General features: G+C 42.6%; 1 protein-coding gene across 3 annotated transcripts in view; it reads right to left on the bottom strand.

Moving 5' to 3' along the window:
- Positions 1-4,764: 4,764 nt before the first annotated feature.
- LOC149341611 (protein unc-13 homolog B-like) overlaps positions 4,765-11,438 on the bottom strand; it is a 202,414-nt gene continuing 195,740 nt past the window's right edge. For all 3 annotated transcript variants that reach the window (XM_089543709.1, XM_089543708.1, XM_089543710.1), the window contains one exon: positions 4,765-8,778. In XM_089543709.1, the coding sequence (XP_089399835.1) occupies positions 8,487-8,778 (292 nt within the window). In that variant the 3' untranslated portion in view covers positions 4,765-8,486. The remainder of the gene's footprint in view (positions 8,779-11,438) is intronic.

Genomic DNA, 11,438 nt, shown 5'->3' with positions numbered 1-11,438 from the left:
TCGGTTGATGCATCCCAAATGAGTTTAGATTTATTGCTTAGAACACATGGACTTCTGAATGCAATCAAAATGCCAACGCGTGTTACGGTCACGTCTTCATCGCTGATAGATTTGTTTATCACTAACCATGACCCTAGTATGACCACATCTGGAGTAATAATTTCTGACATCAGCGATCACTTGCCAATATTTATGTGTGTTAAAAACATGTCTAAAAAGAAACGTAGTTCAACATATTCTTTCCAACTTATATCTGAAAAAACACTGTCCACATTTAGAAACTCAGTAGAAAAGAACAACTGGAGGCCTGTCCTTTTAGAAAATGACGCCAATAATGCTTACGAGGCATTCTTAAGCATTCTGAAGCCTATTTACGAGGCCTGTTTCCCAATATTAACAAAAAAACAAAGGCGTCACAGTCGCAAACCATGGGTCACACCGGAGTTGGTGGCAAAGATAAACACAAAGAACATCCTATACCATAAGTTTATTAAATCGAGAGCTGAATGTGATCTGACAGCGTTTAAAAAATATCGAAACCGCTTGAATACTGAGCTCAAGAAAGCCAGAAACGCCTATTACACAAATCAATTCACGTCAACTTGTGGTCGTGTCGACATTATGTGGAAGCGGCTAAACGCAATTTTGGGGAGAAATAGCAAATCAGGTGATTCAATATGCTAAATATTGATGGTGTAAGTATAACTGGAAAAGAATTAGCAGATACGTTTAATACGCACTTTGTTTGTGCTTCTAGAAATCAAGTACCCCATAACAATCTCAGTGATGTTGTTCATATAAGCGACACTGTGTTTCTCAAACCGGTTGAAGAAGCAGATGTAACGGCAGCCTTCCACGAACTAAACAATAGCACATCCATTGATATTGATGGCCTCCAGATAAAACCTATACGGTATATTTTTGACCTTATTTTACCATACATCACGCATATCTTAAACCTTTGTGTCAGTACCGCTGTATTTCCTCGTAAAATGCAGATTGCACGTGTAACAGTTATCTTAAAAAAGGGTGATAAAAACCAGCTCGGAAATTATAGGCCAATATCCATCTTACCCGTGTTTTCTAAGCTATTAGAAAAAGTAATACTTAGAAACTTTTTGCAGTTTGAAGAAAAACACAAAATTATAACAGCGGCTCAGTATGGCTTCCGTAAGCACCGCTCTACTGAACTTGCACTATTAGATCAACGAGAATATATATTGAACGAACTCGAACATAATAGGATAGTCATTGGTATTTTTCTTGATTTTTCGAAGGCATTCGACTTATTGAACCATACAATACTTCTTCGTAAACTTGAGCGTTGTGGCTTCCGCGGCCATGCACTATCACTTGTGCAGTCATACCTCATGGATCGCAAACAGGCAGTAGCAACAAATGGTTTCCTCTCAGATATGCAATCTGTAGGCTGTGGCGTTCCACAAGGTAGCATTTTGGGTCCATTTCTGTTTAATCTCTACATCAATGACATTGTACATGCAACTCCATTCGTTAAATTTATCATCTATGCTGATGACACCAGTATTTTTCTTGCCGGAGATAATGCAGCTGAACTCACAGATACTGCAAACAATGCACTGAAGCAAATAGAAAACTGGAGTAGACGAAATGCGTTGCTGATTAACACAGCAAAGACTAAAGTCATTGTTTTCAGAGGTAGAAACAAGAAGGTCTGTCTCACTGAGAATATATTCCTTCAGTCCGTACCCTTAGAAGTTGTGCCTTCATTTAAAACATTAGGTATAATATTTAATGAAAGAATGTCATGGGATGATCATGTTAGCTTTGTAATAAATAAATGTTCACGTATTATTGGTCTTCTTTACAAGAACCGTGAGATACTGCCGTGAAATGTAATGCTAATGCTATATAATTCATTGATACAATCTCATTTCAGCTATGCTATTGCCATTTAACCTGGGGTGCAACAACAGCAGGCAATCTTCAGAAACTACACTTGTTACAGAAAAAATTTCTAAGAATTGTTGAAAATGTTTTGCATACCTACCATACGGCCGCACTTTTCTTAAAGTATAACTTACTTCCAATTACTAAGCTTTTTGACTATCGTCTGAGCAAGTGTGTGAAAAACGAGGTGTTGAAGAATATATCTTTTCTATCCAAATTAGCTGGTTTTGAAAAACGAGATGCAATGTACAACACAAGAAAATTAGCACAATGGAACGTAAAAACATACATAACTTTCTATGGTAATCAAACATTAGAAAATAAACTACCACGACTTCTTAACAAACTCGCACAAAACGATATTGATCTCCAAAACACAACACGCCACAAACTGTTCGAGTATTTTTTACACTACACCTAACCTTTTTTTTCTGTGATTTGTTTACCTAATTCTTTCTTTCACCATCATTGTAAGTTTTCTTTCCAGCCAGGACAATGCTGTTGATTTTATGCTGACTACTGTAACCTGATAACAGCTCTGCTATATGTATTTTTTTCCTTTGTTATCTGTATTTCCTGTATTTTCTTTTTTTGTGTGTGTGTGTGTGAAAAAAAAACCACTGCATTGCTGTCAAAGTGGGGGCCCGTGGCCTTGTCAAGCTGTCAAACGGCAGCTTTTACTACGGGTCCCCGCCATCATCTGTACCATGGTGGCAAAATAAAATTTGAATTTGAACCCAACCTAACCCAACCCAACCCAACCTAACCTAACCTGACCTGACCCAACCCAACCTAACCTAACCTAACCTAACCCAACCTAACCTAACCTAACCTAACCCAACCTAACCCAACCTAACCTAATCTAACCTAACCCAACCTAACCTAACCCAACCCAACCTAACCTAACCCAACCTAACCTAACCCAACCTAACCTAACTTAACCCAACCCAACCTAACCCAACCTAACCTAACCAAACCTAACCCAACCCAACCTAACCTAACCCAACCTAACCTAACCCAACCTAACCTAACCCAACCTAACCCAACCTAACCTAACCCAACCCAACCTAACTTAACCCAACCTAACCTAACCCAACCTAACCCAACCTAACCTAACCTAACCCAACCTAACCTAACCCAACCTAACCTAACCTAACCCAACCTAACCTAACCTAACCCAACCTAACCTAACCCAACCCAACCTAACCTAACCTAACCTAACCTACGTGCCACGAAAAAGGCTGCCTGATTGGAGGAGCTTGCAGGCAAAGGTACCGCTCCAGATCGAAATATCGAAAATTGCTCTTGCTGAGCAAGGACGGTTAGCTCACCTAACCTAACTCAATCGCGGGGTTTGCTCACATAGGTTGTGGTGATGACTCCTCAAGGTTAAGTAGCCCACTTGCCTCCTAGGTGGGGATTTCGACACGATCCCCTTTATTATACTACACTGCTGTACTGAAAACACCCTCAGCCCTGTGATGGAAACGAACTCACGGCCAGCTCAGCGCCACCGGTTAATGTAGGACAATACTTTTCAACTCAAAATTTATTCATTTTTTTATTTATTTGTTGATATAACCCCCTTTTTGAACTCACGCTGGAGTGGGTGCAAGATAGGAAAATGTCAACAGTGGCTCGAATAGGAAGCGTGGCTGCTGTGACGCTCTTTGATCAACGACCACTGACCTGCGGTGCAAAGACACACCTTGGAGGTGGAGGTGTCTTGATCGCTGTTCTGGTCCTGAACCTGGAACTTCGGAACCGAACGTTACCCGCCCCGGCCACCATGCCAGACAGTCCGACTCAACCATCGCCGCCCATCCTTGCCACCGTCCTCTGTTCCGGGATGCAATGCCAGCGCGGCCCTTCTCCATTCAGTGGTACAGACGACTATGACGTTGACGACTGGCTCGCCTCATCCACTTAGAATCATACAATAATAATGCAATATAATACAATATAATAGCACTTACAATTGGTGGGGCGATTACGTCCAGTTGAGCAATGTCCTCTTCTACCTCACAGACGTTGCCAACCTATGGTTCCTAACCATGAAGACAACCTACCTGGTCCTCATTTAAGACGAGCTTCGCCGACGTTTTCGGCCGTCCTGCCGTGCAGAAACTCCGTGCTTCATCTCAGCTACCGGTGGAAACTCTCACGAGCGTTCACCAGAAAGGGATCCTCTAAAAGTCTTCATTTAAAATCTTCTTAAGAAATACAGCTACTGATTTTTGCAAATGACTAAAAAGAAAATGATTAAAAAAAGCTTTGTATTCGTGAAAATACAGTAATAGCATTGCTTTCAACTGCCAGCACTGACAGAGCCACAGCGCTCGACATGCTATAGCTTGCTTGAGTGAATGGGGGAGCGCGGCTATGTCAAGGCATCAGCAGAACTTTGTTTGATCGTTACCATAATCTACCTTTTACTAGAATTAAGGAAATTGAAATAATCACTCCTGCTGATGTTACAAACAAGATATAAAAAAAAGAGACTGCTGTTGCAAATTCACATAAAATGCTGAAATTTGGATTTTCCGTAATCATGGAAAACAACTGGTCGCCTTCAGGACCATTTAACTCGTACAGTTTGTGTTGAACTGGAGGCAATTACGTTTAAAGCTGCTTCCAACAAAACTAGATTCAAGTTCAAATTTGCGCCCATTTGGGATGAGTGCTTTAAAAGTAACCCTGCAAGTCGAAGTTTCCATTTGGAATTTAACAGACTAATTATGAACTGGACCAGTACATTTCCCAGCTGATAACAGTTAAACCAGTTGAATCCCTAGTCGACCTTCACTTGAAGGTGGAAACAGGGACGAATACAGGTTTGAACTCAATATATCAACTTTATTAGTCTCCACTGAGCCCCATGGAAGATGCTTTCCAAGGGCACAACGACACCGTCGTATTATTGAACATCGCTCAACAGAGTTCAACAACGAGATTATCGCGAGAGGTCATTTTTTTTTTTCAGGTTCCAAAAAAGATCTGTACAGTTATTTTCACCTTTATTGTAAATCCACAAAAAGTTTTTTTTTTCCTTCCCATTTGACATATTTACAAAGAGCATGCACAGAGGAGTAAGATTCCATTCTCTGGTTGTTAGAAAAAGAGTTATTTCGAGGACCATGCTTAGATGTGTCTGTGTGTGTGTTTGTGTATTGGCATCACACTCTGCAATATTCATGCACGCACACGCAAAGAACCGTGGAAAGCACACGTGACCAGAGAGCAAGATAAAAAAAACACGCACAGGTGTGTAAGTGAACACGTCAAAGAGACTGCATTTTTTTTTGTCACTGTTAATGGGGCACGACAGGAGAAAGGTTGGTCAACACAGGGAGAAAAACATTTGCACTTGCAGTTCACAGATGCTAGGTAATGGGTTACAACCATTTAGTTGTGCCATCATGACCCTCCTAAGGCAAGACCCGCCAGTTTTTACAGGAGTCTCGGTAACAGTGGCAAACTGCTGACTCTTTTTTTTGCACCACCCAGGCAGCAGAATGATAGATGTGTTCATGGCTTGATGAACAGAAACAAGATATGCAGGAATGATGACAGAAGCCAGCAGTTTGTAAAAAAGGCAACAGACAAGGATCAACAACTGCAAGCTCTCAACATGACCATTTCTAAACTGAAACAGGATCAGCTGTCCACAAGCTCTTATGAACACAGAAGTGAGAATGCCTGCGTAGATATCTTGTGCCTTTTGAAGGCAAACAGGTAAAACAGTTTCAAACCTGTTTAAAGGAGAGGAGCTGGGGAGGGAGAGACTTGGTTACAGTGGACTGAGAGCAATGATCTTTCACAACCAAATGTTACAGGTAATGACTCGTGTCTGTGCCTGTGGCGAGTGGGGCCTGAGAAATCTCGGCTGTACAGACAGTCTCAGAGTTAGGGTTCCTGCTGCTGCCTATTAATTTTGCTGCCACAATCAAGGCTGCAAGGGTTTGATCTCAGTATCAGCAGGACACCTTACCTCAACAGTGTGAAGTACACATAATAGAGTCGATGCAACAGTGACTGCTTAAGCAAGTCGTGGTTACACACGAAGCCACAGGGAAAATGCAAAAAGCTACGATTTCTCACAAGTGGCGGTCCTGCACAAGCCACCCACTATTCCTCCTAGGCAATGGTCCACTACAAAGAACATCCAGTTTCTCAAGTCCAAACCAAGAAAGCAAACTAAAACAGTCCAAGCAAAACGTGAAGTCCCTCTTGCCACCACGCAGTAACCATCTCTGTGAAATCATCTTTGCATGGTGCACCATTTCCTCAAGGTTCCCACAGTCCACTCCAACAATGACTAGGCCTTTCATATGCAGCACTGGCACTATAATCTTTGTCACAAGTCTGTGCGCAGCATTGCTAATGATGTCATGTGACGAACTGCTCGCGGCAGTTGACGACAAACTAAGAAATGGCCATTTATTGCACTAAACTTAAGGCCACATCAACATTGCTGGTCGCTGGCGATGCTGCCATGCACGTGCTGCTGCTGCACTATTCTTGCAGCACCAAGGACACTCGCCCTTCCCATAGCTCCTTCAGTCAGAACACTCAATGAAAACAGAGAGGGAGGGGGTAACACAGACAGCGCTGAGGCCAACCCAAGGGCAGGCCTCCGGAAAGAATGTGTCACGATGCTATCGCAAGTTGAGCGTCACAACCATGGCGGCATTATTGTACACACCAAACCTCTGGTGCAAGACACCACAATGGTTTGATGCTGCTGCACAGCAATGGAATGGAAATGAATGACTGGAAGACAAACTAAAGTCACTGAATAGCCTTCAATGATTGCACAGATATGCCAACACCTCAAAAATAAAGTTGCAACTGTGCCTACTTCTGCTGTGAAATCTTTCCACGCCATTTTGGCTGAAGTCTGCTGCAGCCCGAAATGAACAATTCTAACATGCGCAGGAAGAAAAAGTACCAACTGCTACATTTCATTTCAAACTTTGATGGCAGTGTGGCCATATGGTGACCACTGATGGAGTTATGAAGTCATCACAGTACAGTCGGCAATGAGAACACTAGAATGCACATTAGCTAGGTGACATGCAAGTGAAGCTATGACCCAAGAACATTTAGATTTTTACAGACAGATGCAACTCTCATATGAAAAGAAAAAAGTAGTGTTGAAAGAAAAGCACTATGAAATCATGCACCTAAACGCTATGTTATTAATTGAAAGTTCATGAACTGCAGGTTGAGTTTCAGTTGAAATGCATGTTGGTTACAGTTAACTTAAAAAGACACCGTTCCAAAGCTACACAGTGACTCCAGTATGCCCTGTCACCAGACAGGCTATTTTCTGGTTTTTGACAAAGCAGACTAACTAGGTTTTAATCTAATTTGACCTTATTTGGTACTTGGTGCAGCACTGCACGGCCAAGATGATATTTTTACACATTCATTAATGCACCAGTGAATGTTACTAACCTTTAGTAATTGTGTTCAAACGCAATTACCGGAACTTGCCTCACGCATGGTCTCTGACAGTCACAGTTTCACTAACATCTGTTTATGTTTTGGTTGAATGTTCTAGGCAAAGATCATTAGTAAACAACTGAGGCTCTAAGCAGATGTGGCACTGCCTGAACAAAAATTGTTTGCCTTCACTTTCATGCTGTATGGGCGAGGGCTGTACAAAAACAGCAATGAGCCAGTTATGGTTTTCTCATTATCAAAGCCTAGCATAGTAACAGGATTACACCAATTTATACATATCCCAAACATAACACTCGCTGCAAGTTATTGCAAAAAAAAAAAAAAGTTCTTTCGTACCTCCATAACAGCACAGCTGTACGATTTAAAATACATTGTGCAGGACTTGACTATGACTTCTATGCTGTCCAGGCTGCTGTTTTTTGCTGCCCTCTGTAACATGAGCTCATTTGCAGCCTCTGAAGTGACCACAGACCCCTGCCACTGGCTGGGATCTAGCATCTTTATGTGTATCAGCTACATTTGAAACAACTAGTATAGGTCTGCCTATGTCCAGTGTGATGTGATGGAATACTTGAGTCCAAACTTCCAGCTCGAAAACATAACCAAGCATGACATAAGGCAATTCACAGAGCACACTATTTGGACAAGTAAACAATCACTCCACTTCCAAATACTCAATAGCGCACAGTTAAGTTCATGTACAATAAGCCTTTTCTCTATCACAGTTCGAACCCTAATCATTCGCCACTCAAGATATAGGCAGCACTGCACTAGCTGCATCGAATGTGTCTGAAACATACAATAGACCACTGATAACTTCAACGAAGTTTGCTTTAACCAACCGTGAGGCTCAAACAAACACAAATTATTTAGCTAGGAATCAGAACAATACATCGACCACAGCACAAGTTCAACCTCAATCATCAGTAGTCTACTGCAGCTCCACTGATTTCAACTACCAGTCCTGGTTGTTGTTCTTTCAACATGCTTTCCTTGCATAACTTGGCAATGTAAACATCACTTCCCACGGAGTTGCTTCCTCTAGGGCTCTCATCTCGCCATCACAGCACTGGCGCGGTTCAGTGTGATTAGCTCCGGGGAATGTTCTCGTCGGTGCGCATCTCTGACTTGAGGCGCACAAATTCCTTGGCAACCTCGTCGTTGGATCGCTGCGAGAGTATCCGCAGCACGGTCCAGCCCGTCTCATCCATGTGGATGCGCCTTCCAAGGGGCAGCCAGCAAGCGCAGCTGCCCTGCTCCATGATGTCCCGCAACTGCATCACGGCAACTCCTACTAGCCGGTCCTCCCGGGCAAAGCAGTAGTCCTTGACACAGATATGCAGTTCATACGACGATGGGCTCTCCTCGTTTCCCATCATGCTGCGAAAGGGGAGGTGGGGGGGGGGGGGAGGGGGGGGGGGGGCACATTTGTGAGCTGCTGGTAGTGTTCCATCCATCCATCCATCACTCAGGCATCCATCCCTGAGTGACATTCACGTTTCAAACAGCCCCTGAGGACAACTCCATCCAATTTTTTCCTTAGGAAAATTCGATTGCTTGCCTTTGTGAGGCTCTGTTGATGTTTTTCCAACAGAAAAAGACACATTTATTACTCAGAAATCTGGCAACTAAAATCTAGTATTCTTTGCTACCACTCGATTCAAACTTGTGGACTCCATGGTCACTGTGCAGTCGTCATAGATATCTTTCAGTATTTTCACATAAGGCTCTTCTACACCCTGATTCTGCAATGCCTGCATGACTGCTAAGGTTTTTACTGAGTCAAATGCTTTCTTGTAATCTAAGAAGGCTATATATAGCAGAGGTTATATTCTGCGCATTTCTCTATCACCTGATTTATGTATGAATGTGGTCTATTGTCAAGTAGCCTTTAACCCCTTAACCGTTTTGGACGAGCTGGGCTCGTCCCTGCCAAGCTGTCCCCAAACTGTTTTGGACGAGTGTAGCTCGTCCTCGCTGAATAGGTTCTTCCCTTCAGCGTTTTGGACGATCAGCGCTCGTGCGTGGCTTAGATGGCTTTTTTGTCGACAGATGGCAGCACTGACCTGTTTGTTTCGTTTTCTTCTACCGCATAAACGTTTTTTTTTTCGTATGGCAACCTGGGTTTTAAAAATGGCACCCGGCGGAGGCGACGCGTGTATTCCTGGCCCGTCTTCGCGGAAAATACGCTTTTCTTCGTCGTCATCTTCTTCAGACGATGGTGACTTAGACACCGAAGTGTACATTGTTTCAGGGAGCGAGGTTGACAGTGATGACGTTATGCTGAGCAGTTTTTCCGATGAAGAAGAGGAGAGCTCAGAAACGAACTTTGCGGGCGCGCGTCAGTAGATGAAGATCAATGCCAGTAGCATTCCAATGCAACCTCCTCAGTTTCCTTTTCTGGCAGTTCCTGGTAAGACGTTCACTGTAAGCTAGCCTGATGATGGTCATTCTTTAATTTTTATCGCTCATTACCAACCACAAGTTGGTTTTCTGTATTGTGAGGAATAATAAACTTCAATATGCTAATTTGACTTTGTGTTTGCTCCAAATATTTTTCAAAGATCGAATGCATGCTTTTTATTGCAATAATATTCGAAATCAGAAATAAAAAAAATAAGCAGTTTTGTTATGAAATTCGTTGGTACAAAAAAACATGAAGGGGTTAAGAAAGCCTACCTGATCATTTGATTTATTGAAGTCTAAGGGTGTGCTCACTCTATTAGCGATTACATCATTAAATTCCTTGTACGCAACGGACAGTAAGCTGATCAGTCTGCAATTTTTCAAGTCCTTGACGTCACCTTTCTTATGAATTAATATAACGTTAGCGTTCTTCAAAGCTCCTGGTATGATCGAGGTCATAAGGCATTGTGTATACAGAGTGGCTAGTTTTTCTTGCACAATCTCCCCTCCGTTCTTCAATAGATCTGCTGTTACCTGATCATCACCAGCTGCTTTCCCCCTTTGCATTGCTTCTAAGGCTTTCTTTACTTCCTCATTTGTTACTGGTGGGATGTCCCATTGCTGTGCACTACCGTCTCTCTCATTAACGTTCCGATTACATTGGCTACTGTATAGATTTGTGTAGAACTATTCGGCTCCTTTAACTATCTTATCCATAATGCCAATGACATTGCCCACTTTGTCTTTTAATACATACATCTGGCTTACCTATGCGCAGTTTCCTCTTCACGCTTTTTGGCTACCTCCTTCTTTTAGAGTGTGCTCGAATCTCTCCATATTAAACTTCCTTAAGACGGCTTAACTTGCGCTTATTTATTAACTTTGATAGCTCTGCCAGTTCTGTTGTGTCTGTAAGGTTAGATGCTTTCATGCTCTGGTGTTTCTTAATCAGCTCTTTTGTCTCCTGAGATAGCTTGCCAGTACCCTGTCGAACCATCCTACCGCCTACTTGTGCGTTGCACTTCGTAATGATAGCTGTGAGTCTACCATTCATTGCTTGAACATTAACGTCGTCTTCGTCCGTTAAAGCCGAATATCTGTTCTGCTTACTGCTAACTCGTTAATGGGCTTCTGCTTCACTAGTTTCTTCCACTCTCTCTTGAAGTCTAAGCTAATTCGAGACCTTACCATTCTGCGGTCACTACAACGCACCTTTTTGGGTGCCTCCACATACTGCACGATGCCAGGGTGAGTGCATAAAATGAAGCCTGTTTCATTTTTAGTCTCACCATCAGGGCTCTTCCACGTCCACTTCCTGTTCTCTCATTTGTGAAAGAAGGTAATCATGATCCATCAATTACTTCTCTCTGCAAACGCTACTAATAACTCCTCCCCGCTATTCCTAGAGCCTATGTGCTGCTTGGTCTCCAACCAGCTTCTAGCCTACCTTCGCATTGAAGTCACCCATCAGTACAGTGTATTGTGATTTTACTTTGTTCAAAGCCGATTCCACGCTGAGACAAACAAGAGCCAACATTAATAATAGATTTAACCTACTGCCATGTCACAACACTTATGGTCAAAGGCTATTAGAATACAATGGTGATCAAAAATGGAATGAAGTTCCTGATGAC

This window comes from Amblyomma mixtum, chromosome 5 (assembly GCF_055824585.1).
Source record: "Amblyomma mixtum isolate Tamu chromosome 5, ASM5582458v1, whole genome shotgun sequence".
NCBI classification, from domain to species: Eukaryota; Metazoa; Arthropoda; class Arachnida; order Ixodida; family Ixodidae; genus Amblyomma; species Amblyomma mixtum.
This window is presented reverse-complemented; position numbering and strand designations above follow the sequence as displayed.